The sequence below is a fragment of the Drosophila santomea genome, chromosome 2L (genome assembly GCF_016746245.2).
Source record: "Drosophila santomea strain STO CAGO 1482 chromosome 2L, Prin_Dsan_1.1, whole genome shotgun sequence".
Taxonomy (NCBI): Eukaryota; Metazoa; Arthropoda; class Insecta; order Diptera; family Drosophilidae; genus Drosophila; species Drosophila santomea.
This window is the reverse complement of record NC_053016.2, coordinates 6,098,355-6,126,227: the sequence shown is the minus strand read 5'-3', so window position 1 is coordinate 6,126,227 and position 27,873 is coordinate 6,098,355. Positions and strand designations below refer to the sequence as shown.

At 41.8% G+C, this 27,873-nt stretch overlaps 1 protein-coding gene across 1 annotated transcript; it reads left to right on the top strand.

Annotated features, from left to right (window-relative positions):
• The first annotated feature begins 89 nt into the window (after nucleotides 1–89).
• LOC120444037 (neuroligin-1) lies at nucleotides 90–27,858 on the top strand. Its single transcript, XM_039623543.2, has 13 exons — nucleotides 90–665; nucleotides 17,942–18,931; nucleotides 22,359–22,591; nucleotides 23,356–23,712; nucleotides 24,069–24,264; nucleotides 24,521–24,622; nucleotides 24,682–24,877; nucleotides 24,952–25,140; nucleotides 25,201–25,343; nucleotides 25,417–25,742; nucleotides 25,804–25,959; nucleotides 26,028–26,189; nucleotides 26,249–27,858. Exons 2-13 carry the CDS (start codon nucleotides 18,273–18,275, stop codon nucleotides 27,277–27,279), a joined length of 3,750 nt encoding a protein of 1,249 aa, XP_039479477.1. The 5' UTR covers nucleotides 90–665; nucleotides 17,942–18,272; the 3' UTR covers nucleotides 27,280–27,858.
• Nucleotides 27,859–27,873: the final 15 nt, after the last annotated feature.

The window sequence follows — 27,873 nt, the reverse complement described above, 5'->3', positions numbered from 1 at the left end:
TGTTGTGGGAGCGAAAATATTTTAACGCAATTAGAGTCGGAGCATCGTCGTTGTCGTTGTGTCAGCATCAGAGCAAGAGCGAACGCGCACGCAGACGGACACGGACACGGAGCACGGATAAAACGGGCGAAAGACAAGAAAAACCTACAAGGGCAACACAAGAATAGGTGGCCCCAGTGCGTGATGTGATGTGTTGTAATGTGCTATCTCGAAAAAAGAATGCCTGGCAGGTAGTGTAAAAAGTGTGACCAGCAGCGGTAAAAACCAGAGCAAACCAGAGACTCAATTAACTGTAAAAACCTGCTGCACACACGCCACACACACGCACGCACACCCTTGCCGAGTGAGAGTGTAGTGGAGAGCGAGAGCCGCAGAGAGGTGAAGGTGAAGCTGAAGGAGAAGCGCGAACAATTTGTTGAATACAACGGTACCGCTGCGTTGCAAGGCGAAAAGCGAAAGTGAAAGGCAGAAGCCAAAGAAAAGCGAACTAAATTGTAATACGGCGAAAAAACTGAAATAAAACTAGGGGAAAATTCCGAGAGTGCCCGAACAAACAACACAACCAAAGGGGAACGAGAAAAACGGAGAAAATTGGCGGCGCAAAAGTTAAAAGGGACAAAGACGATTAAGCAGCCTGCCAAGGACGAGGACCAACAGCACGAAAGGTGAGCCCCAATAAGTCAGCCCCAAAAGTAGGAGGCAAAAAAGAAATGTACAGGCAAAGTTGCGCCTAGCGACGCAGGACACAAGGCACAAGCAAAAAAGACAGAAAAAAAAAAAAAAACGCCCCAAACAGATTTCTTCCTCTTGGAAAGTGACAGTCGTCGACGTCGCCTTGCAACGCCTCAAGAAGCAAATGCCCCTGCCCCTGCCCCCGCACTTTCTTCCGCTCTGCTATACACCCTGAGCACAAGAGAGAGCCACCCATCCACGCACAAGCCACCCACTTTCACCGCCCACTCTCGCCCCCGCTTAGTTGTTGGCTTTCTTGTTATTCATAGGCAAACATAGGCAAACAAGCAGAAGCGAAGCAAAGAGCAACCTGCGTGGCTGCGACCAACAACAACGGCAAACATCCAGCAGCACAGCGAGGGCGGTTCTCAAAATGAAATTAGCCCGTCTCGCATTGGGCTCGATATTGGCCATCTTTGGGTTAATGCCATCAAACAGCAAAGCCAGCAGCCCCAAAAAGTATGCTATGGTTTCTTTGGTGTGCGGACCGCGATAATCCCATCAAAAGGAATTTTTAGGGACCACTTCGTTAAAGTCAACCGCCACATTTCAATATGGCTGAAATGTCAAGACCCGGGTAAAAACTCTAGCCTTTCATAACCTTTTTCATCGAATTTGTGTAACCCGGCCAACGTCAGTTTTTTGACACTTCACTAACTGAATAAGCCGCGAAAACTTTTGAATATCTTTCGTAAATGTGTTTTCTTGTCCAGCCAGGATTATCGTTTCCTCTTTCGGTCGGCGAACTATAATCCTTCTGCAAAAGGAAATGTTTTGGGTTTCCATTTGTTTTAAACCCTAGAGGTCTGAATAAAAATGTTTCTATATTAAGTCAGCCATCTTTATATCATTGGGCGTATCTTTTTATTAGTTCAATCCACTATTTGGATGCCAAACATTGCACTTAATTTCAATTTAAAGTACTTAAAGCTATCAAAGATAAAATCATTTGGCAATTAGCCTCACAAGCTATTTAAATTGATAATTTAAAGACATTGGCATTAATTCCCCTAACTAAGCTATCGGTTCATTTAAAATCCAATCATTTAAATACACACTTTCAAGCTGATTAAAACAGCAGCCAGACTGTAAAACAATACTGAAACAATTTGAATGGCTTTCCTTTCGCACGCTAAGCCTTTCACTAATTTCCCAAACTCAACAAGCTTTCTAGATTAAAATCTCGTGTATCTCTGGGAACACAGCTCCTGGCCATATCCAGTTTCCTGTTACCATTTGACCTCCCCTCGTTTGGCGACTGCTGGCATTGGCGGGAGTGATAATTCATGTCCCGCTGACATTTTTGGGTCAAAAAACTAAAATATTATGTGGTGGCTCTTGCCATTTCGTTCAAGTGTGTGCGTAGGTCCGTCTGTCTGCCTGTTTTAGAGCCCTGTGTTTTGGTTGGCTTGTAGTCATTATTTCACGCAACCTTCGGCGCACCACCACTATCCATCATACGTCATACCCATTGAAGGTTTGCCGGCGGTGGTGCTGATGGTGGTACTGGTGGTGGTGGTGGTACTGATGGTGGTGCGTGGGTCTGACTGGCGTTCGGGCAGATTAAAATTGCATCCGGCGCGCCAAACAAAAGACTGTTGACCAATTTCGCTTAAACATAAAACAAGGAAAAATTACCAGCGGTCCTGGCAATGGTTCAAGCTGCCTCGACACATAAACAAACACACTAAATAGGGACGCCAGCACATAAACACACGATGGCAAACAGAAATGAATTCATAGTAAAAGTCTTAATTGAAATTTTTGCTTGAAATGTGTGCAGTGGGGATTTTTTGTACTGTTCAGCGGCACCTAAAATGAAAGCGATGTGTCCATGGCGGGACCTGTGTATATATCATTCTCATATATGTAACATATATATATATCTGTATATATGTGAATGGTCGAACTGGGTGGCGGCAACTTTGTGAAGCCAAGTCGGGCGGAGAAAAAAGCAAAAGTCGTGGCCTGTGGTGTAAACGGATCTGTTAGCCAGAACCGAGGACGAGGATGGGGATGATGATGAGGATGAGGATGGGTTTCCCGGGGATTGGCACTGGGATAAGGTGGAACTTTGTGTGGCTCTTGGCTTTACCTTTGTATCATATTCTTTTATTTAACGTTGTGTATTTCTATGAGACTGCCTCCTTTCGCCTTTCAGCCCAGCAAGAGGCAATCAACGTGGCAAAAGAAATGAGTTAAATGTTTGATTACAAAATTGCATTCTGCACCTTGGAGAATTTCTCTTAATTTGGAATTCTCAATTTAGTTAGCGTGAGCATCGAATTTCACAGGAAAAGTCTGGTGTCTAATCAAGCGAAAACACTTAAAGTGTGCAGAGTAGAATTTTAATTAGATCAAATCAGTTTCAAGTCTTTACAACCATTGCTTTAACTTTCAAAGGAATATTCAGACCATTTGTTAATTTACTCTCGTATTTATTTAAGTATTTGGGTATGAACTTACAAATGAAATAATTAAATATAGTTTGTGGCCCGAAATCTTCTGATTTAATTGCTAATTAATAAAAATATGCATCAATTAGTTTAATAAAATAAGTGGCCCGAAATCTTCTGATTTAATTGCCTCCCCAATTGACGGGAAAATAAAAATAATGCAAAAAATCAAAAAAAAAAAATCATAAATCAGTATGGATAACAAGTAATTAAACAATGCCGTGTTATTCCATATATCCAAATGTGAAAAGTCATTGCAAATTGGACGTCCAGATTGACTAAATCCAAGCCGTGGCGGTCATATGCAAAATCATATTTAAAATGTAATGCCACAAGATTATCTTTCATGTCAATAAAATTCATGTCAATCGAATAATCCATCGTTGTTTTATTGCAATTTAAAGTTCTATACCTCTAAAAAAAACACCTATACAATTAAGTTAAGCAAATTTACAGTCCAGTTTCCACTATAATCAAAACAAACGTAGATAAGTTTTCAATAATCAAGCATTTTGTATGCTAGCCACCATTTAACCTTTTAAATCAAGCCGAAATAATAATTATTAGTAATTGCTTTAAAGTGCAAAAATATCAATAATATCATATATAATATCAATTCAGACAATTTGCTCTTAACGAAGTTAAATTTTTAAAAAAGCGTTGAGAATCACAATTAAGCCAATTCCAACCAGAAATAAAAATAAACAGAAAGGATGGCATAAATAACAAGCAAAAGTAAATGTTGTCAATGTAAATATTTGTTGAATTAAATTAAAGTTAATGCAGAATTAGTAATTAAACGATTTAAATTCAACACCTCAATGTTTCTTTTACAAAAAAAAACAATATTATTAAACTGAGCCGTCAACAAAATTAAATCCGCACATTGCTAAACATGAATAAATAATCTCGATTTGCAAACTTCTACGGGGATGAGAGTATAAATATAAATAGTTCAAAATGAAATTGAGTTCGGAATATTAAACTGTTCTGAACTCATTAATTAAATTAACCATTCAACTGAAGGAAACATTAAACGTGAAGGACGGAAGATCTAGCAAAGATATTTATTGATTTTGTTTAAAGCTGATATCTATACACCAAGCGAGAAAGGGGATACTGCTTTTGTAGTTGTAATGAAGTAATTTACCTATAGCTATGTTAAAGTAATACTGTTTAGTAAGCCTTTTAAGAAGATACAGCAATTTGTCTGCCCAGCAATTTGTTTTATAAAATATATCTTATCGAAAGTGGAAAATTAACAAATGGCCAAGAGATTAGGGGACACGAGTAGTGGTGAGAAATCTACATGGCTATAAACACAAGATTCAACACTTTTAGGACCCATGCCACAACACCCGCCCGCCCAACGTGACCCCGCCCACCAAGTCATTTGCTTTGAATGGGGAATGAATCTGAATCGAAATGTTGTGTTGGCTGAAATTTATGTGTCTATTGCCAAAGGATTCTATGCAAAGGGGACACGACACAAAGGAGACACCAGCCATAGAAGATGGGCCTGAAGATGAGCAGGGAAAACTGAAGAAGTTAGAGGCGGTGTGTGCCACTCCCATTCCCACGCCCCCTGCTGGCTGACAAACACGCACAGACACACGCACACACACACACACACAATCGCATACAGACGCAATTACACGCCCACTTTGCTTTATCTTTGTAACTGTTACAAAACTTGGCTTCATCTTCTGCAGATTTCCTCCTTCATTTTTTTTAGTCCTTTTGCGAGTGAGTTGTTGCTGTTGTGCCATCTGTGCGTGTTTGTTTGTGTGCTTGTGCTTGTGTTTGGGCCTGTGTTTGTATTTGTTTATCTTGGCCAGAAGCTATATAGTTTATCTATGTGCATGTTTGCTGTTTTGCTGGTGGCCGTCGGTTGGTGTACACTTTTCCGCACTTATTCCATATTTAAGAGGCAATTTATATTCCCTTTTTTTGCACTCGCTCTTCCGTCTCGCTCGGTGACTCCTTGCCGCCCTATCGCCGTCCCGCTCCATCCGGCGGTCCATTCAGACTGCCATTCAACTTCAGCTACAGTTTCCGCCGCTCTACTCGACTTTACTCGACTCGACTCGACTGTCTCTACCATATTTCTGATTCTGATTCTGTTTCTGATTTAGCCGCCACCAACACAGAACCACCGCACAGCCCGGAAAAAAAAGGTTTGCATCGCGATTAGACTATCGGATACTTAGTAATCTTGCTCTTCTCTACACTCTTCAATATAGTGATAACTAAAAATATACAAATAAGCTATACTCAAAACATAAGCTCATTTAGTGCTCTAAAAAAATAGTGCCAAAACAGTAAATGCATTTCCCATAACTTTTACCTGCATAGTTCTAAGCCCTTTCTCTTAACGAGCATAAACATTTCCTGACACTAAGCCGTTAGGTGCAATTGTTTAATGATATTTAGAAACTTTGCCACCTGAATATGTAGTTCAATTTTAGAATTGAATTACGTTTCGTTAACGTGAGCCAGCCAATTTTTTTCTGTTACGAAACCCATAAACCCTTTTGAAATTGCCCGGTATCGAGGGCTTCTGCCTCTCACTAAGCAGCAAACTGAAGCTAACCACTGCTGATGCTGGTCCATTCCGATCCAATTTTCCATGTTCCGACCTCCCTGCTGCAGCTCTAACTGGCCCGCCCCTCCTCTTCCCGCCTGTCCCGCGGCTGTCAGTAGCCAATTATCATTTTTCGAAATGAATAAAAACGCTGCCTGCTCCGTCCACCGTTCCTCGTCCGGCTCTCTAGTCTAGGATGAAAGAGTGGTTTGCGTGTGCCACGTAGCATCCGCAGATGCGAGTGTATCCAAACGGCATTTCCATAGCCACAATTTCCATGGATTTGGTAATCTCCAGCTCTGCTGTGGCCGCCACCGCTGCCTCTTTGCACCTTGCGGCTACTGCAGTGGCAATAGCTCAACATCCAAGTCCGTATCCCTGTCCGTATGAAAAACCCAATCCCGTTCTCGGACGGCTTTTCGTTGCTAGCTGGCTTTTTCAGCTTTTTTTATTGTGTCATAAATTATTCAAACGCAAACATCATCAGCAGGCGGCAGGCAGCGGATCAGGATAAAGATGAGGCTCAGCCCCCGGCCTATCTGTGTTTGCCCGATACACGCTCTTATGTGCTCCTCATTATCGGAGGCAGACGTTTAACGCACCCACCGCACACACACACACACAAATATTGTGTATCCTCGTTATCCTGCCGCTCGGCATGTGCTTATATTTGTATCTCATTCGGCGACTGTCCCCTGCAGGGAGCAGGGCACACTGGTCTGGAATTATTATAAATAACTTATTGCCTTACAAATATTTCATATCTAAGTAAAATTTAAATGCCACAAATGATTGTACTTAAAAATTAATTAAAGAAATTTGCTCAATTTGTTAGTATTAGAAGTGATTTCCTTAATCATAATTCGTTATTATTTCTTTGGCATAACATCAGAGAATGCCAATCCCCTAAGGTAAACTCATTTGACAGAGTTTTTGATCGATCATTTAGTTTTTATTTTTCAAACGACTAAAGTGCTCAATAGCATATATTTACTACGACCAAAAAGTGTTACATAAAAGTGGACATTTTTATGCTATTAAGTTGGGAGCCTAAAAATAAAGAGGATTTATTTGCTTAATGCCATGTAGTGCAATTGTATAAAGGTTTATTCATAGCACGCACAACTTTGCCATATCATTCTGTGTCTACTCCAATTTTCACAGCATAAGTGAGAAGCCCATTATTTATTACTAGGTTAAATCATGTAAAATCCCCATGATTGAATTGGCTAGCTGGTTTGCAACAAGCATAAATGTGAATTCCAATAAATGAAATGCAATTCGCTTTGGCCAAAGAATTTTGCAATCCAATCAAATTGTAGAATATCCTTATACTAAACCATTCTGCTCTCATAATAAAAAGAGGTCACACAAGAGCTTAATTGCACTTGCTTTTTGGGATTTCAAGCGTAACATAATTTTCTGTTCTTGTACGTTTGTTTGAATTTTTAAACTTTCCTGAGGTTTTCTTCATTAGCCTTGGTTAGATTCTTAAAACGTGCATTCTACTCCTTGCTCGCTTGGGATGTATAAAAGCTTTTTTTAAAATATACACTCAGAAAACTGAAGAACAATAATTGAGAACGAACTTCTTAAAATGTACTGTTCGTACTTAAAATTTTAAGACAACCGTTCTTGAATAAGTACTAGTTGTCCTCGAATTACACATTCAAAGCGATATTATTAATACTAATGGAAAACAAAGGTTTATCTTTTCTCATTTATGTATATTCCTTGATCATTTTATGCGGCCAATTTTAAAAGAATATACACAAAAAATATAAGAAGTTTAAACTAAAATTTATGCGATCGAAAAATCTTCAGCCATTCGACTTCTTACACTTGTTTATATCGATTACATTTCTGTGTTGTTGAAGAAACATATGTTTTTTCGATAATCGATTGCAACACGTCGCTCATTTAGTGTCAAAAAGTTCCTGGAGTAACAAGTACAAAATGAATTAAGTGAAATAATTGAAGAATAATGTGAAAATGGGCACGGTGTGCAGGGTAAGTAGAAATCTTTAAATAAAGTATGTAATATACATACATAAAAAGTCGGTGGCCTATGCACGTGTTTGCATGCACGCATATGTATATGCGTATGCATGTATGTGTATAAAACTTTTGTGTTGCCAAATGTTACTTCTAAAAGAAAAAAATCTATAAATTAATGTGTAATATTTACAGTTAAAAATTGACTTCTGCGAAATACGCCCAGAGAATGAGCATGCATTGGTTTTTAAATAGGACGACCTGAAGCGCAGTGTTTCCTTTTTACGATAGGAAGATTAAAAACCATCTCAGCAGGCAACAGCTTACCGAAGCACAGTCGGCAATAAATGAAGGTAATGTAACTAATAACAAAATTTCTATTTACTTATTGTTATATTTGTCTTTCTTCGTTTTTATAGATGCCCAGGAATCTATTTGTTATTTTGCTTGACAGCGCGTTTCGTTAAATATGTTTAGCTGTAAGAACTTTAAGAAAAGTGTAACAATTTAATTTTTAAGAAAAAAGTTATGGAAGTTTTTATGTATACATTTACTATATATAAATAAGAATAACAAAACTTTTAAATTCGTGTAAATAAACAATAAATATGATTCGTTCTTAAAACAAAAGTGTTTGCTCTGAAAATAAAAATACTCATACTTCAGTTTTAAATGTGTACAACTTAAACCGTGAATTTATAATGCACATATTAAATTGACGATTTGGTCAAGTATTTTTATATTTATTTTAAGTATTTCCATACTTAAAGCAGTACATTTATCGTACTTGGATCCAGAACGTTCGTTTCAATTCATAATTTCGTCTCATTATTGTTTGAATTTAATTTTTGTCTTGATCAAAAAATTCGAGTTTACGTACTTTCGATGCGTTCGTTCTTGATTGATATGAAAAGCGTTAATTTTTCCTGATATACTCACCCAATAGATGCAATTTTATTCAGCATATTATTGTTTGGAAGCGGGAAACAAATTGCCCGAACCAGTGTGCAATGATGCGGAAGCAATCGGAAGCATGACCCAGCGGGATGTGGGCAGTTGGCGTGGGCGCGACGGATGATATGCGAGGACTTCGCACTCAGCGAGTCACTTCCATAAATAAAGAAGGCGTTGGATTCGGATGAAAAGGAATGGGGCCGGTGCTGGCAGCTCCAGAGTTGCGCCATCACTTGGTAAATAAGTAGTGCACGTAGGCATTCGGCATAATGAAGCGAACAGCGAACGCCCCCAAACGCGGGCACTTTGCCTTGAAGAGGCACAGCAATTTGTTTGGCCCATGCGGCGTATACGTAATCACGCATTGATATGCCATTTACTCGGCCGCCAGCAGCAGAAACACGCAAGGAGATGAAGGCGTATAAAAGGATGCAATATGGGGGGCAGCACTTCTGACTGATTTATGCCGCCGATTTTGCAGTTTCAATTTTGTACCTTCCATTTTATTCGCCGCCTTAATCAAACTTTTCGCCCCCTAAAGTGCCCCTTTTCGTGGTGGCGGAGTGCAAAGTAAATTTATGCCCCCCAGTCATATTTACGACCCCTGCGAACTCTGACCAAGTCGTTACCGCCTCTGATTACATGTTAATTATCATTGCGTAATGAATTGCCCTTTTGTACTGGCATTTGGTGGTCCCCCCACCATTTTACAGCCTGCAGACCTGCATACAAATGTCGGAGAAGAATAAAATATTCAGAATGTGGAGTGGGTGGCACGAGAGGTTTCTGCGGTGGCTGGTTCTGAAGCTGAGTGGTTTTCATTTGCAAAATAATTTCTCTATTAATTTTAAAAATAATTGCATTTGATTTATCCAAAGATCGCAATCGAAATTAATGCTGTGCGGGCTGGTAATAATTAAATAATTGCATTTACTACTACTTATGTTTGAAGTGAGAGAATAGAGAGTACTTGGCTAATTACGAATTTAATTTAAACACGTTTTTTTCTGACAAAGCGAATGCATTTCTTACACTTAGAACGTAAATTAGTTTAAAGTTTAGAATTTAAAGAGGCTGTTTTTATAAAATCAAGCAAACAAGAATTGTTTAATAAAAATATTTTTTTATTAAAAAACACAGGGAATACAGTACTTTTCATAAACGTTTGACTTCATAAGTACGTCCAAGTGCCCTTTTTTGATACGTGTGCATTAATTTAATTGTAGAATATTTTTTCACTTTTTATACCCGCTACGCAGTTTTGGCTTATATTTTATTAATGATAGGTAAAATGTGCAGTGCTCTCTGAACATTAGAGAGCCACTTTTTTGGTTAGGTAAGCTTCAACATGCTTTCATTGGTATTTCAAGTGGCAAAGCGAAATTGAAGTGAGAATGTATGTGCATAGACAGTATATTTTAAGCGGAACTTGGTGAATATCACAACCTACTTAGAATAGAAATCCGGGTAAATCAGCTGAAGCCGCAAAGAGTTGGGATATGTCCTTAAGCAGAGCTCAGCAGGACTTAGCCGTTCGAAAGGCACAAAATATAAATCGCTCCTTCCGGCCAGTCTTCAAACCGGCAACACACGCACAGCCTAAGGGGCACACATACATATGGATGCGAGGATAAAACATGTATGCATACTTGAACCGCTCCCACACCTAGATACATACATAAATACATTAACAATACATACAGTGTGATTGTGTGCATGTTCGAGTGTGTGTGTGTGTGCGCAGGCTCAAATTAATTCCATTGGCACCGATTGAAAGTTTTCGCTTCACGGCAGCAATAAATTACGATTGGATATATAAGCTAAGGGGATGTACATCGCACACATATCGCATAAAGTGGCGCCCAACACATCTGTATGGCTGAGTATCTGGGCATTAAGTGCATCCTTTTAATTTACATGCTCATTAAATTACAAACGATCGTAATTTTCGCAGCGACACGCAACAAAGTCACACAAAATGTGCAAAAACAAGAGACTTGCAACGCATCTGTTCGAACTGAACTGAACTAAACTGAACTGAATGATGAATCAACGTGACTAGGACTGCTTTCAGTCAAGTGGAGTCGACTGAGCATTTGCATTAAGCCCATTTAATTATACTAAGTACATAGTAAATACGATAAGTGGAGTGCCGGTGCCCCGGCATAGGGAACAGCATCGACATCGGCAGAGTACTCTCTACTTTCATGTTTACATTTGCCCAAGTACCTCGATTCGTCTCGATGGCCGCCCAGCCCACCAGAAAACGCCTTGCTGCGTACACTACAATCTACTACAGAAGAACCCCATTAAGTGAAACCATTTTTTTCCAGTCAGCAAGCAGTACATAAGCAAAAATTATAAAGTAGGCTTGTGGTCTATTAGGCCCATGTAGCTGTAATGGAGCTATTTATAATATATACTAGTTGCTTTAACGAAGCACCACTGTACTTGTGCCCACTATTAACAGTTTCGAACTGGGACTAGTTGAGTTAAGTGGAGTTGGGTATGTTGAATGTGTTTGCACGTCTGTTTGCCTCCTGCCGCAGTCATAAATAATTTATGCCTGCGTAATTTGGTCAACTTTACTTTGGTCGTCGCCGCAGGTTGGTCCATTGCCACCCACTTTGGTTTGTCCACCCAGCTGCTTGGCAACAGCCTTATCGGTATCTTCATTCCCATGTTAATCACCGCCTACTTGGCATATACATATACTCAAACACACTTGCATAAATCAGCCCAGAATATGTTTCAATTGACCACAGTTGGCTCATTTGCATTTTGCGTGCAGCTACAATGTCCTTAGGTCATTAGGCGCCAAAGAATCCTGGGGGAGTAATTAATTAAAGTTGCGAGTAGCAGAACAACAGAGCCATGTGTGTTCCACATAATTGATAATTATTTCATTTGACTTTGGGGAACTTCCCTTAATGTAACCAAAGTCACTAATCTTTAAGTTCTGCCGAGGACCATGTAAAATGTGCCCTAAAAATAAGTATGAATATAGTGTTATATAGTTATGATAGTAAACTTAAACACAAGCTGTGTAAAATAACTCACAAGTAACTGAATTGCATGCATAGAATGCTGTCTATTTATTACCTAACTGAGATTTCAAGTCTTACCACAAAAGTGCGTTATGCAAAAGGACATGAGAACAAGGCCCTTCAAGTAGTTTCCTAACGAACCAAAGAGAAATTCAACCGGAAATGTGCATTCTGCATACTCACAGTAAATTGCCTGAACCCATCTAAATAAAGTCCATTAAAAAGCAATTTCCCCCGGTGCTAAAACAAGAATAAAAACGAGAGATGCCACAGACTTGTTTAACCTTCAGTTTGTTCTGTTCAAACTTTATTTTCGATTTCCGTTCCCAGCAACCCAAGGGATTGGGGTCTCTGAAATGAGTGACTGCGAATGTCAGACGCATATTCACTTTCTCATTGCCTTGGCACGCAGCTATATGGCCATAAATTTATTTGTCAACTTGTTCAAACTTTCTGTCCCACAATCGAGCACATAAAATTGTTTTCTAATTACCAAAAAGGACTGGCCGTAATATAAATCTTCGCGCTTAAATTTGGGAGTGGGTCAGTAACCAGACAGAAAAGAATGGGTCACGCTGTGTATGGCGAACGGAAGACGCAAGCTGAATCTATATGCTATATTGACAAATTTCTTGTTATTTTTTGTCGGCCAAATAGAAATGCATTTCCGAATGAAATTCGCCAGCTCGGCAAACGCTCTATGTGGACAACAACTTACAAAAAAGTAAGAAATGAGTGTGGAAAAATACATAACAAAGTTTGGATTTCGAGAAACGAGGGCAAAAACGAGACCCAAAGAGCTGGCCAAGTACCAAGTGCCCAGGAGCAGGAGCAGGAGCAGGACCAGGGCCAGGACCACCGACATTCCTCGCCCCTTTCCTGTCTTATTCGGTTGTGGAATCAAGCAGCCATGTAACCTCGTTTATTCTGCAGCATAATGAAAGGGGAAAGTTCTGTGATTTCGCCGCCCATGGTTCCGGCAAATGCCATCCAGTCCGCAGAGTGCGTCTATATGTGTACACCTGAAAAATACCGGAAATCCCCGTGCAATGCAATTGGGTTTTCAATGCGGAGCAAAGGATGTAGATTTACTTGATGCCAGCAAGCCAGATTTGCAATTATTAGGTCCACCCTACACCCTTTTTGGAGTGAAGTGAAGTATGTAATTAATATATGCAAAAGTTTTGTTTTTTGGCCATTCTTTATTTTTTTAACAAAAGTGAGCATATGCTGTGTTCTGAGTTTTTAAGTGTACAATAGTAACAGGTATGCCGAATTTAATTAATTTATTAATGAAACCAAATGATTCTGCTTTGGGAACACACATTTTCTCCGAGTGTGCGGTCCTTTGTGTGAGTGAGGTGCAACAACGACGGCTGGCTCTAAATGGCATTTGAAATGTTTTGTAGTTCCACATTGTCGGCCTTCCCGGGCGCATGGTTTTCGCCTTTTGCCATTTCGAGCAGACGCTTCGTCCTTTTTCTGACAGGAGGACCCGCACAAACACACACACATACATCAACACACTCGAAACACGGGCGCTCACAAAAAAGGTCAAACGAGAATTATAATTTAAATGACAAACAAAATAAAAAACACACGCTGGAATAAACAAAAAGGGTAAAGGGAGCGCAATTACTTTCGGTGCAAAATTGAAAACGCCATAGGTCCTCAGGTCCTTTGCGAGTCCTTGTAACTTGGCTGCTAATTATATCGCATTTTCATGATTGCACCAAATGGATTCATCAAACGATTTGCAAACGAGGGTCAAGTACATTTCCTGTGATGGGGAAACGCATCAAACTGGTGTGGGCTGTGGAAAATTTTGAATTTGGCCATAAAGTAACATTCAGCTGGCTAATAGAGAGTAATTGGAAAGTTCAAGGGGACGCACTCCAATTAAGTTTATTCGATTTCTTTGTTCATGCCTCAGTCAACACGTTGAATATAAACGTATACTGTTGAATGGCAAAATTCTCAAAAGGTAATCATAAATATATGAAGAATATATTAAGTTGCCATCGTTATGCTGTCGTACCAATCACAAATTCTGTTACTAACAAACCAACTTGATATATTGGTCAAAATAATTTGCTCTATTTAGTTTGCTTTGTTTGCCGCAATCATTGAGGAAATTCTATTCGAATAAATAGTCGGAAGTCTTAAGGATTTTGTTTTGACTTTTGCTTAACCAAATGACTAAATAAGCACATAATGTTTGGCGTCCGCTTATTTGTGTTCGGGTTTTTGATTGGGAAATATAAAACTTTGCGACTTCCTCTTTAAAGTTTCAGTTGTATTTGCCTAACAGTCTGCAGATTCTTATCAAATTTTCCTTTGTAAGCCATGGCGCAGAAGAAAAATAAAATGAAATAACATTTGGTTAGAGCGCAAACGTTGCGCCATAAAAACTTAACCGACATTGCCGAGTCTCCATGGAGATGGTAGCCCAATCTTTATTTATTTTCATAAATATTTTCCTTTTCCCGTCGGTTTTCCATTGTTTCTCTGCGTCCTGCTCGCTTCGCTTTTCTTTTGCTATAGAAAATCAATTGAATGCTTGACTAAACGAAAGATATTGCTTTGCTTTGGCTTTTCTTTGGCAATTTCCTTACATTTCTTTTAATTTTTTTTTTTTTTTTATGGTTGTCGAATGAAATGGTAAGGGGAAAACATGAGTTTATACGAGATTCATTTGGGAAACTTATTAAAAAGTGCTCCGGCTGCAAGCCGTCAACCAGCATCGTCATCATCATCGACATCAGCCATGTCCCTGGCACATCCTCATTCTTATCCTTGTTCTTATTCTTATCCACATTCACATTCACATCCCAATCCCAGCAGCGTTACTGCAGCGCAATTGCCATACCCATCCTCGTACCCATCGCCGTTGCACAATTGCAATTCCATCGCAATTGCAAAATGCAACAATTTTTAATGCGTCTTGCAACTTTTATTTCCACTTTTAATGCAAAAACTTCACCCAGCAACTGGCGGCATTGACAAGGCGAAGAGAGCCAGTCGCCATTTGAGTGAAGGTGGGGTGATTTTGCGGGTGGATTGCCACTTCTCCGGGCCAGTTACCCATTACAAATGTCCTGCAGGATGGGGTCCTTGTTGCTCCAAGCGGCAGTAAAGTCGTTTAATTTGAATTTTAAAAAGAAGCAAACGACGGCAATAAGGAAGTAGTGGAATTATAATAAGTACTTAAATGCTATAAGCTTGTGCTCCTAAAAATAATATCTAATATCCTAGTTATATACCTAATCATTCTGACTACCGAGATTTTAGAAGAACTGAGATGAGCTTCAGCTTCTTATGTCAAGAGTGAGCAGCATTAAACTTGCGATTTTGCTGCCGAGCTGGGTAGCAAATAGTCGAACCGACTTGGTTTCAAGGAGCATAGTGTTCTTACACTGCCGTCACTTTCTTGGCAACCGAGTTGAGAAAAAGACCTGAGTAAGTCGAAACGGGAGCGTAACATTTCCTGTTTGCGTTGCCATGATTTCCATGCCAGTTCCTCGCATTTCCGCCCCTATATAGCTACATTCATATGTATATGCTAGGATGCACATGTGTGTGTGTGTGAGTGTATATGTGTATTCTATATCTGCGTGTGTAAACCGTGTTGTGTGAATGAACGCTCGTGATGCCCGGGATAAATGTCTGCGTGCCGCTGACACCCCCTTTAATTTTTATTTTTTTTCAGCCCCTCCGGGTCGACGCCTTTCATGGGAAAATATGCAATTTTATCGGTCTTTACAGATTTCCCATGCAGACGTATGAAAGAAAGAAAATTGAAACGACGCAAAGAGCCAAAGAAAACGCATGCCATGAAAGACATTTGCCAAGCAATGCGAATAAAGGGAAAATGTAAATATTTATCATACCGGAGAAGATGCATTGCGTTTATGCAGCAACTTAAAGCTTTTACATAAATATAAATAATGCTGCAAGGAAAATAGTGCAGCAAGAATGTCATTTTCAGCTTTTAGTTAATTGAAAAGTGAGAAAATTTATTCGAAAATCCCATACGACCATGACTCACCACATTAGACGTCCGGAAAGCGGAGTCCACTAAAGACACGAGCTATTTTTTCCTTGGAAAACGTGCCGACATTTTGGTTGTCAACACACCCAAACACATCCGTATGAGAAATCCAAGGGCAGGATAGAGAACGTGGAATGATATGAGAGATGGGGGATATGGGATGGGCAATACTCCCGGGTCCGCAGCATAGTTAAACTTTAGTTTTATGGCTGCAATTTAGTGAAATGTGTGTTTGCTTAGCCCAGCTGAACCGGAGTCATCTCAACTGAGCTCAACTCGTCTCGTTTCGTTTCCAGCATTGTTTTATTTTTGCCAATTGTTTAGCTTTATAAAATATACGGATTTAAACAGCTCTGCTCCGGCAGGACGAAGATATATGACCGCTTGTGCGAGCACTCTCATCCCGTTTTGCTTGTTCCCCTCTCCTCTCCCATCCAATGAAAAGCCTTGCTGAATTCCGACTAAAACCCGCAGAAACAGAGCCGTCGCAGCATTTGTTAATGAGGCTCACAAGAGCTTAGGAGTCCATAACATTTGTGCCACTCCGTGTTCGGGTCCGGCTCCGTATCCGGGTGTGAGTCCGCATCCTAGTCCGGCCAATGGTAGCACCGTTTGTCGAGTGCCCTTATGGCGGGGACAGCGTTTAAGTACATTAAATTAACACCTAAAAGGTTGACAGATTTACACATTTTTATCTTAACCCAAATAAAGCCTCTTCACCCCATTCAACGCCACCCGCACTGGGGATTAACATTGTAATGCGGTGAGTGGGTTATGCGTATTTCCATGCAAATGGAGGTGTTTCTATGGATTAATACAACGGAATATGATGGCTGGCTGGCAACACAACCTTTTAAGGACCGGTCCCTGCTAATGGGTTCATTCATTTTTTAAAATCATCTTTAATGTGGTTAGATTGTTAGAGCAACTTTAATTTATACAAATAGAAAATACTTAGTAAAATTATATTATTTTATTGTCATCGCTTTTACATAAGAGACATAAACTCAAGTGAGCACGAATAAAATATCAATTGAATCTCCAAAAAATGATCATCGCCAGTCGTTAAGATGGCCATTTGAACCGATTCAAACATCAATCACCAGTTTCTTATATCCCATAAAGCACATCCTTTGAACTAGTTCACAGCGACCCAACACGTTTGCAATCACCCAGTGCTCCGTCTTGCACAAAAGCCCCACCAGCGGCAACAGGAGCATGAGCATGAGCATTCTGATAGGGTTGGGGCTCCAGTTGGGCTGGGGTTGGAGCAGGGGCAGGGGGCGAGGTCAAACGGTGCAAAGCGCTTTGCACCTGCACCTGCAACTGCACCAACACCAAGAGCGCCACAAACGTGCCTCGACTGAGGTGGCAGCCATAAAGTGGGCGCCAAAGCAGCCATTGGCATTACGGCACACTTGGAAAAATATTAGCAACAGACCTTTCTCCCTGCCCTTCAGAATATCATGTCTTGAATTTCTTTTATACACTTTCTTTAGGTAATGCACAGTTTTTTGATGTGTCTAACACATGGTTACCCCTTTTTTTATACTTTATTAAAAACAACATTTTCTATAACTTGAAAAGTTTCAAAACGAAGCAGAACAGATAATAATTCTTTGTTAGCTATCTCTGTTTGAGCGAATCGAAAGCATAATAACCTGGTTATGATTTTAATGAAACTTTTACTGCCTGCCATTTTGCGAGTGTAACTGGATATGGTGGCACTGCCGCATCTGGTAGGAGAGATGCTCCTATGGCTGCTTGGCCGGATGCATTGACCAAGGCTATTTAAGGATGCCACGCTCTGATGCGTGGCGCAGTTAAGACCAGAGCCTGACAGCGTAAAGGTCCTTCTTTCGCCACAGCAGCCGAGTCTGCACTTTGCTCGGCAGAGCAATCTGTAATCTGCAAGCGGCAAACTGCAATCTCATAAAAGGAATACACTGCACTGGAGTCCTGGCCCGTTACACTCCCCCACCTAACCCGTAACCCCGTAAAGCCCATAGCCCATATCCCATATCCCATATCCCATAGCCCATAGCCCATAACCCATCCAATTGACATTCGCTTAGCCAAACGCTTATGCTAGAAATTTGTTTTTTTTGTCACACATTCGCAGATATTTCCACGGTCGACGGGACAACTGCAGGCTGAAATTGCGACTCTAATAGAGCAGAGGCCAACACGTCCGGTGTATAATATTTGAAATCAAAGCGCTAGGGTCCAACCATGACGGCGATGCACGTGAATCACAAGCTCAACATGCGCACAACGGCTGTCAAGATGAAACGGATTCGACATCCGGCCGCATCCTGCCCCGAACCGCGTCCAAGTCCAACTACAACAGCAAGTCCAAGTCACAGTTCGATAGCGACGGCATCCAGCAAGTGTCACGGCCAACCGGAAACGGAAGTGGAAGCGGACCGGGCCAATTGAAGCTTGGAGCAGAGATGGCACAAACTAAGATAATTCAATCGCGTTTTCTACACATTTACGGTTTACTTTGCCTCGGTTCCTTGATGGGTTGCATTAAAACAATCGGTGCTTCAATTGCGCAGCAAACGCTTGCAGATGCGAATGCACCAGATGACGCTAAAGATGAAGAGTCGGAAGCGGAAACGGATGCGGATGGGGATGCGGAAGCGGAAACGGAAACGGAAACGGGAAAGGGAACGAGAACGAGAGCGCATACAAATGGGGACGCGGAAGCGGATGCCCGCATCATGGCAACGGGAATTTGCATTATAAGACTGATAACATTAAAGAGATTTCTAGAGAATTCCAAAACCGATGAACACAATCAAAGGCGCCAGCAATCAGCAACGTCAGCAGCGTCAGCCGCGCCAGCTGGAGCATCCAGCCCGCGAAGAAGACACCTCCATTATCCCGGACAGCCAGCAGGACATCCAGGACACCCGGAGGCGTGTGCCCTGCTAGTGCTCCTCCTGCTCACCAGCCTCTGGCCGGATTGCTGCGAGTGCCTCCACGGTGGCAGCAACACCGTCAAGACCAAGTACGGCCTGCTGCGAGGCATCGTGGTCCGCTCCTCGCCGCTCGTGGAGGCCTTCCTGGGCATTCCCTATGCCTCGCCCCCGGTGGGCAGTCTCAGGTGAGTCGAGTCGACTGAAGTCGCACAAGATTACGCATCCCCGGGGCGTCGTCCTCGGCAAAGTAGAAACTTTCTAAGCAGCGATGACGCCGTGAAACTCACGTAGACCAAACACCTGGGCCATGGAACATAATTTTTAGGGAATCAGCCAGCAGTGTAGTATATGGGTTTTAAAAGCAAGTTGTAAACGTAAAGTAGTCATGTGGTAAAAGGGAAATATATAAATGGAATATCTATATCTATGTATATAAAAATATAATGGTTAAAGGAATAGTAATACTAAAACTAAATAAAAAGAATTTGTCGTTACAACAATTCAGATACCATTTTTTTCATTTTGGAAATAATTTATTTTAAACCATATAGGATTTGTGTTTTTATGTATTATTTGTTTTATTTATAAGATTTTTGCCTTTTGGGTATTAAGCAAATTGAGCATAGTCACCTAAGATGTATTGTTTTGTACAAAATTTCTAAGCTGGCTTAGTGTCAACAAAAAAACACATGAAAACTCAAAACAAAGCCGTTTATTTCCTATGTAAGTTCCTGGTTATCCCAGCAACTTTTGCGTAGAATCATTATTTTGTATGGTGCAAGCACAAACAAGGCCGTAGATGGGAAAATTTTAACTTAACGGGTGACGCTCTTTGAACTCTGAAATTAATTTAGTGAGTTTCAATGGAAATTAAGTCAATTAGAAGGAGTTTCCCGCAACTTTCACACTAATCCAACTGAAATGCAAAATGAAGTGTTAAATTCGAGAAGGCATTTCTCCGCCTCGCCGTGACTCACGCTCCCACATCCACATCCCTCTCCTCATCCACCTCCACCTCCTTTAGCGTCACCAGAGCCATCGCAATCTGGGCGCCACATGGGGGTCGTAACGGGCTGAAAGGCTCGCCTCTTTCGGACAACTTTTTTCACACGGCGCCGCTGCGCAACTTTATCCGAAGCAATTTTAATAATTATTCTCATGAAATATGTGTGTTGGATGGTGCCTGGCACTATGCGGGTATGGGGGGGATAGAGAAGTACCTCCATCTCTGGCCCGAGATGCCTGCAAGTGAGAAGCTTATGGCCCCGATCTCGAACCCGGAAATCCCCAAGCATTGTTTGAGGATTTAAAGTTCCGCGGGGACTGGCAAAGGGAGCCGCTCGTAATGAAGCCAAAGTGCTACTTCGAATTAATCCACAACTTTGCACTGTATACGTAACAATTAAAAAGTTTCTTTCCGGGAGTTAGTTTGGGGTTACGATTTAATACAAAAAAGACAACAAATAAAAACGAAGAACAGAAAAAAAATGAAAACAAGCCAACTACCTTGCGGGTGTTTCTCAAGAGGAATAGGAGTCGGATTCAGCGAGGCTCCACAACCAATTAATAACAAAACAGTTGACGGCTTCAGGACAGGATTCAGGAGCGCGTCAAGGACCTCTGAGCCGCAGAACTTCGATAAGCCATCGTCGGCATTTGATGGTATTAATGGTATTGGTGGTATAGGTGGTACGGATGTTATCGAACGAAAAGCTGAGCCCCCGAGTGAAGTTTCTGGAATATTACAAAAGTTTCCCCTTACTTGGGCACTTTCGCACTTATCCTGGCACACCAACACCAACACCGACTGACGCACACACATACGCTGACAGGGAAAAGGAGCAAAAGCTCCTGTGTGACATGCACGAACAACAAGTGTGTTTGATGAAGCGATTGCATGGAGTACTTAAAGGGTCCTTCAACAGCTCCACCGCCGCCACAGCACAGCACAGCACATTGTTGTTTGCTTAGCCACAATTCATGAAAATTGTTCTTTAATTACTTCCTGTGGCAGAGTGTGACGCCTGCGAAATGAAGTCGTTTATGAATGCGGTTCATTATCATGCAGCAACAGATGCCGAGAATCGACAGGCAGGAGTTAATCAAACTGTAAGGTCCTTGGGGATTTGAGGCGCTGCTCGAGGCAAAAAGTGAGCAGATAAAACGTAATATTTGGCAGGCAAGAGGCAATTAATCAATCGCATCTGTCGCCAAGTCTTCTAATCAAAAATGCACCATATTCGCGTGGATATTGAAACGATATTATGATTAAGCAAAAATAGAATTGGGTAAATAGAATGAAAATCGAATGACGCTAAAAGCTTTTAATATTTTAGATGGTTATTTATACGTTCTGTTCTGCACATAAGCCTGTTAGTTAACCTGTACTAGTTCGCGTTTTTTTCACCGCTTCCCGTTTGCATAGCATACTTTTCTGGGCAGCGGGAATTTGGGGAGTGGGCGAATGAAAATTCAAAATTCCGTGTACGCGAAGCCAACATAAAACACCGAATAAAACGTTGCCTGTTAGCACTCGAAAAAGTTGGCAACAAAAATTGCTATATTCGTTTATAAATAGTTTATGGCGAAACTTTTTTGCCGAAAAGTATTAATTTTAGCAAGCGAACATGTCGAATGCGTTTTTTGGTGGAAGTGGTTAGGAGTTACCACCGACTGGTAAACGAGTCACGTAGAGCTGAAAAATTATGCCCGCCGCAAAACGCGAGCTTTTTGTTTATGCGGTCCATTGTTTGCCATTTCCCGGTTGGCCAAATGAACTGGAATGAGACGGAGGATGGCACAGAACGAGTGCCTCCACCAGGCCACAAAGAAGCAAAAAACAATCAAAACGTTACGCGTCAATTATCGTGTCATAAAATCAGCATGGCCAAGCCATATTTATCGCTGATGCCTGATGCCTGTCTTCTTGGCTCGTCCAATCCGGACTCGTGCCATGATCGATGGATTTCAACGCAAAACAATAAAATGCACAATTAATCAAAAGCAGTTTGCAATTTTGATTGATGGGCGGTACTTAGTTTCTGTGTTTTACGAGCCCCGCAAATCCTTTTGCCTTTTATCCGCCGCACGGTTCCACTTGCCACATCAGCCACACGAGCATACAGTTGGGGCTCGATTAACAGCTCTATGAACTCGTATGTTCCACAATAGAAAAGATACGTCAGAAACATAATATTTTGTAATGAAATCCATTTCTCTGACGTACTTCAATTATTCGCGCAATGAAAGATTATATTTTATAATAATTTAATATAGTAAACAAAATATTAGAGCTTATTTCCAATGTTAATTTATAACGTTCAACGTTTCCCAATCTCTTTAGCAAAAATATTACTTACAAACATTTTATATTTTCAATTCGTATGTGCTTAAACATTTTTCTTTCATTGTTATCAACAAGGCAATATTCTCCAACTGGCGTATAAAGTAAAGAAGGCTTCGAAAACCAATAAAAGCGCTCTTTTATTTTGCCCTCAACTGTGCATGTGTACGGGCATGTGCACAGTGCGTATACGTGATGCGATAGTTGCGCCCATGTGGCCGAAATGGAATATTTACTTATCGAAACGACCGTTGGTCCCTCCTTTCCAGATTTATGCCCCCCATAACACCCTCGACGTGGAAAACGGTTCGCAGCGCGGATCGATTCTCGCCGGTCTGTCCGCAGAACATACCCATACCGCCCAACGGACCGGAAGCGCTCCTGGAAGTGCCCCGCGCCCGTCTCGCCCAGCTGCGCCGCCTGTTGCCGCTGCTCAAGAACCAATCGGAAGACTGCTTATACCTAAATATCTATGTGCCCTACGAGACGCGTCGCCAGAGACGTAAGTGCCATATATCCATACGCTCATTTGATTGCGTTCCTGGGAACCGTGCAGTGTAATCGAAACTAAATTGTGCAAACAGAACTAAAATGCAGGGGTAAATGATCCACTTATGCATAGTTTGCACAACAGCAAAACAAGTAGCTGCTCTCAGGAATTGATAGGTTACGAATATTTAAAGTCACGCCACGTTTAAGAGACTTTAGCATCGTTAATTTAACAAATAATTAGCATACAGCATCGCATGCGACGTGGTATAATGGCTACTCAAGTTAATTAAGTTCAATTTGATCGATTGGCGACTCCTACAATTAACAAACGCCGCCAGAATTATTTTTAATTAGCTTTACAATAAAATTAATCGATGGATAAATGGAAAACTGTTAATATATTTTATAATTGGTTCAGTGAACTTTTAAAAACCAATTTTTTTGTTGGCTGGAATAAAGAAAACGTTTTCTGCCAATTGCATTCAATTTAAAAATGCAATCGCATTATTGTGAAGCTAGTGAAACTGTTGATGAATATAAAATTAGCATACCCATACTTGGCAGTTCAGAACTGAATATTTCAAAAATGTATTGGCTTTGAAGTTTTCAATTCCGTAGTGCATTGCAGTGTGCTTAATTATTTACTGCAAGCGCTGCGGATTTGGCAACTTTGACGACCTCCATCATCTGCTAGAGAAATGTGAAATTTGTAGTAACCATAAAAACACATACATATCCTGAATAGTAAATACATCACCATCATCTACAACTTAGGTAACACCGATGATACTACCGGCGAATCGAAGACCAAATTGTCGACGGTGGTGTTCATCCATGGCGAATCGTACGACTGGAACTCAGGGAATCCCTACGACGGCTCCGAGCTGGCTGCCCACGGCAATGTCATCGTCGTGACAATCAACTTTCGTCTGGGAATCTTCGGGTTCCTAAAGACCGGCGGCAAGGAGAGTGCCCAGGGAAACTTCGGACTGATGGACCTGGTGGCGGGTCTTCACTGGCTCAAAGAAAATCTACCGGCGTTCGGCGGGGATCCCCAAAGCATCACACTCCTGGGCTACGGAACTGGAGCTGTGCTGGCCAACATACTGGTTGTGTCTCCAGTGGCAAGTGGTAAGGATTACCTAAATATACTCAACCATTTCCATTGAGAAATCATTATAAAACGTTTAAAGTACCATAACAAATAAGTCATACGATATTAGAACACGACACTTTCTTTAAGTCTAACTTCATACTCTGCACATCACCATCTTTAATTCTGATTTCATACACTTCACTATCTTTAAGCCTGATTTCATAAACTTCACTATCTTTAAATCTGAGTACATACACTTATTTTTACTATCTTAAAATCTAACTCCATTCACTGCACTTCACTATCTGTAAATCCGACTCCAAGCTAAAACGAAACTAGCTTTTAGCACAGATTACGTAGACCTTGATACTGATTGTAAACCTTTCATCAGACTTAATTCAGCGCACGGTGCTGGTGAGCGGCTCCGCCCTGTCGCCTTGGGCCATTCAGAAGAACCCCCTTTTTGTGAAGAGGCGCGTGGCGGAACAGACTGGATGTCACGGCGACATGTTGTACGACGACCTGGCCCCCTGCCTCCGCACCAAGAGCGTCGCCGAATTGCTGGCCGTCAAGGTGGATCATCCACGGTATGTCACACATTCCATTAATCCGCTGCACGGGCATATTTCTCGTTTAAAAGCCGATTGAGCTGAATTTCAATCGAGCTCACACGCGCTTTAACTTTAAAACATTAAAATATGGTCTGATAACTGAATAAAATATAAATATATAAAATATAAACATATTACAATGTGCTTTATTCTTTTCCAGCTAAGATAGATCTTAAATATTTTAAAACTACATAAGCCATGTAACCCATTATTTGGCTTTTATACATTACAGATTCCTCGTGGGCTTCGCTCCATTTGTGGATGGCACTGTTATATCGCCCGGCGCCAATCCTTTGGGCAGCACCACATTGCCCCTTGGATCAGCTATTGTTAGGTACTGAAAGTTATAAATAAAATAAAACTTTCGTTAATTTATATTGTTTAATCGAACAGTACTTCAGGAATTGAATATGCAAACTTTCCGAAACGAGACCTCATTTTCTGCCTTACATCTGTGGAGTCCTATTTGGATTTGAGTGCCCAGGACTTGGAGTTCGGCTTCAATGAGACGCGACGGGATCGCATCCTGCGCACTTTTGTGCGAAATAACTTTCACTATCATCTGAACGAGATATTTGCCGTTTTGAAGGTGAGCACACTTAATGCCCCATATTAATTTATGCGCTGCGGCAATAATAAAATCCCAAACTCAATATGCTGCAGAACGAGTACACGGACTGGGAGAAGGCCATCCGTAATCCTCTTAGCTCCCGGGACGCCACCCTGCAATTCCTGAGCGATGGCCACACGGCCTCGCCGCTGATTAAGTTGGGCTATATGCACAGTTTGCGTGGAGGTCGCGCCTACTTTCTGCACTTTAAACACAAGACCATCGAGGAGGAGTACCCACAGGTGGGTGAATAACCCCAAGTAAAGGGAAAACCCAACTAATTCCTGGCCTCAATCCCTCAGAGATCCGGCTCCGTGCGCGGCGAAGATGTGCCTTTTTGGCTGGGTCTGCCAATGTCCCCGCTCTTTCCCCACAACTACACCACCCAGGAGCGCCAAATCGGAAGACTAATGCTGCGATATCTGTCCAACTTTGCCAAAACTGGGTAAGCTGGTGCAAGCCGTGCGCAATGAAACATTGGTTGTTTCTAAACTTATATATATACCAAACTCCCCCAGCAATCCGAATCAAGCCACGGCAAAGTCAGTGCTCCCCAATCCGAACGAGGTCCTGGAGACTGCGCTGCATCAGCAGAAGAAGCGCTCCACTGGGCTGACCCATCCCAATCTCAGCGAGGCCCTCAATCTGGCCGTACTCTACAATCAGCGCCGCAGCAATGCCATGCACGAGAAGCGATCCTACATACGAAGAAGACTGCGAAGCAATGATGCAGCCTTCACCCAGCTGGGTATCTCCAGTGAACGGGATGTGGGCAGCTACGATGGCGATGAGCTGCCATTTTGGGATGCCTACGACGTGGTCAATCAGCTGTACGTGGAATTGGGTAAGTCTTAAGATCATACAAATGCAATCCGATGTAAGCTCATGTAAATGAAACATTTCAGGAAACAAGGCAAATATTCAGAGCCACTACCGCGGTCATAAGCTGTCCATGTGGTTGAATCTCATTCCACAGCTGCATCGCCACTTCAACATCAATGACCAGTCCATGCGACACCATCAGTTCCAGGACGACATGAACAACAGGGATCTCTACGAGGGTAAGATCAAAATCACATTCCAGATCTTAGATATTTCCTTTAAGTGAATTTTTCTTGTTTCTTACCAGGCGTGGTGCGACCTCAATTGCAGACCAAGCCTGCTGAAGATGATAACATCATTATCATGCAGAGGAGTAGGACAACGACGCCACCGCCGCCTTCAAAGAGTCCAAGTACAAATGCCACACAAGCCTTGAATCCTCTGGGCACGGGAACCACTACCACCACAGGTAGGTTACCAAACTAATTATACTTTTAAACATATTAACATGCTAACGAATCTCGGCAGAGTGCGGCATTGATGGAGCGATGTCTGTATCGGAACTAACCACGACCCAGTCACCAAACGACAATAGAACTGGGATAGTGCGCGTGGAGACCCAGAAGGACCTGGCCACCGCGTCCACTGGGATCATTGGCAACCTGGAGCTGCTTCGTCGACTGGGAGGTAAACAGTTCCAGAGCTATACGACAGCCCTGATTGCCACGGTGGCCGTGGGATGCTTCCTGCTAATCCTAAATGTCCTGATCTTCGCGGGCATTTACCATCAGCGAGAAAAGCGAGCGCGAGATGCGAAGACCAAGGAGGAGTTGCAGGAAGGCGATAGCAGCAAGAATTCCAGCATCTTGAAGCTCAATGCTTTGATGGGCGGCGGCGGAGGAGCTTGTGGTTCTGGACCAGGTGACATTGCGGATGCGTACACCCTAAGCGGCTCCGTGGTGGACAGCAAGGGCGGAGTTGGCGTCGTGTTCGGGGAGTACAGCTGCTACGATGAGAAGACTAAGCAGTTGAAGGAAGAGAAGCTTCTGGTGGAACTGCCACCATCTTCGTCGACGGGCCAGACGTCTCTGATGATAGACAGTTGGGGCGCGTGTTCCACGAGCACTTTGGATCTGCTAAAGACCAAGCCAGGCGATCCCATCGAAATGGTCTCCTACAGTGCCCTGCCCTCGGTGATGGAATCCACATCGGCCATGAGCAGCAAGCGTGGATCCTTCGTGGACACCACGCTGCAATTCAACAGTCCGCAGCAATTCGACTATGCTGTCCAGTCCTCGGATCAGATGTCCTTCAAGGCGATAGAGGACGCAGTTAAAGCGGCGGCGGGTCATGACTCCGAAATCACCCGGGATGATGACATTCCCGAACCGCCGCCACCACCACGATCCTTTCTGGCCGCCCAACAGCAACAGCAACAGCATCAGCAGCAGCAGCAAACGGGAATCCTGCGTCAGGCAGGGGCGGGCGGAAGTTCCACGTCAGGAGCGGCGAGTGGCAGCGGCAAGAAACGTGTACATATTCAGGAAATCTCAGTCTAGCAATCATAACCCTTCTAGTAACCAATTGTGACCCTAGTTTAATGTTTTTATCTGGTTATTTATGCGTCGAGCTTGTCCAACTTGAGCTTTCCCTACATTTGAGTCCAAGTTTTTGACTTTTTCAACAACTATCTCTTAGAAAATTGTTTTCCTGTATTTACTATTTTAGTTTTAGAATACCATTCGTTTAACAACTGACGCGATTAGCCTGTAAGCATTCCAGTACCAATTCAAATTCTTATTCGGTGACTTCGACTCTTGTTTGGTTATTTCTATTTCCGCTCACTGTTCTTAATATTTCAAATAGAATCATATTTTTGTTATTTGGCCTCAATGCAAAAATCGTTGTAGCTATATGTATTACGTATGTTTGTATATTATGTAAATGTTCCTTGTAGACGTGATTGAGAAGATATTGTGTAGGAAATAATTTTTCAAGTGTTATCATTGTGTGTATAGTTTATGTTACTTTTTGGTGTACGATTAGAATCTCATATTATTATATTTGCTTGTTATTTAATAATTAGCGAAATCAAAATAATATGTAACAAGCTTTTAATGATTTGTAAAAGAAAACCATATATTATAACTATA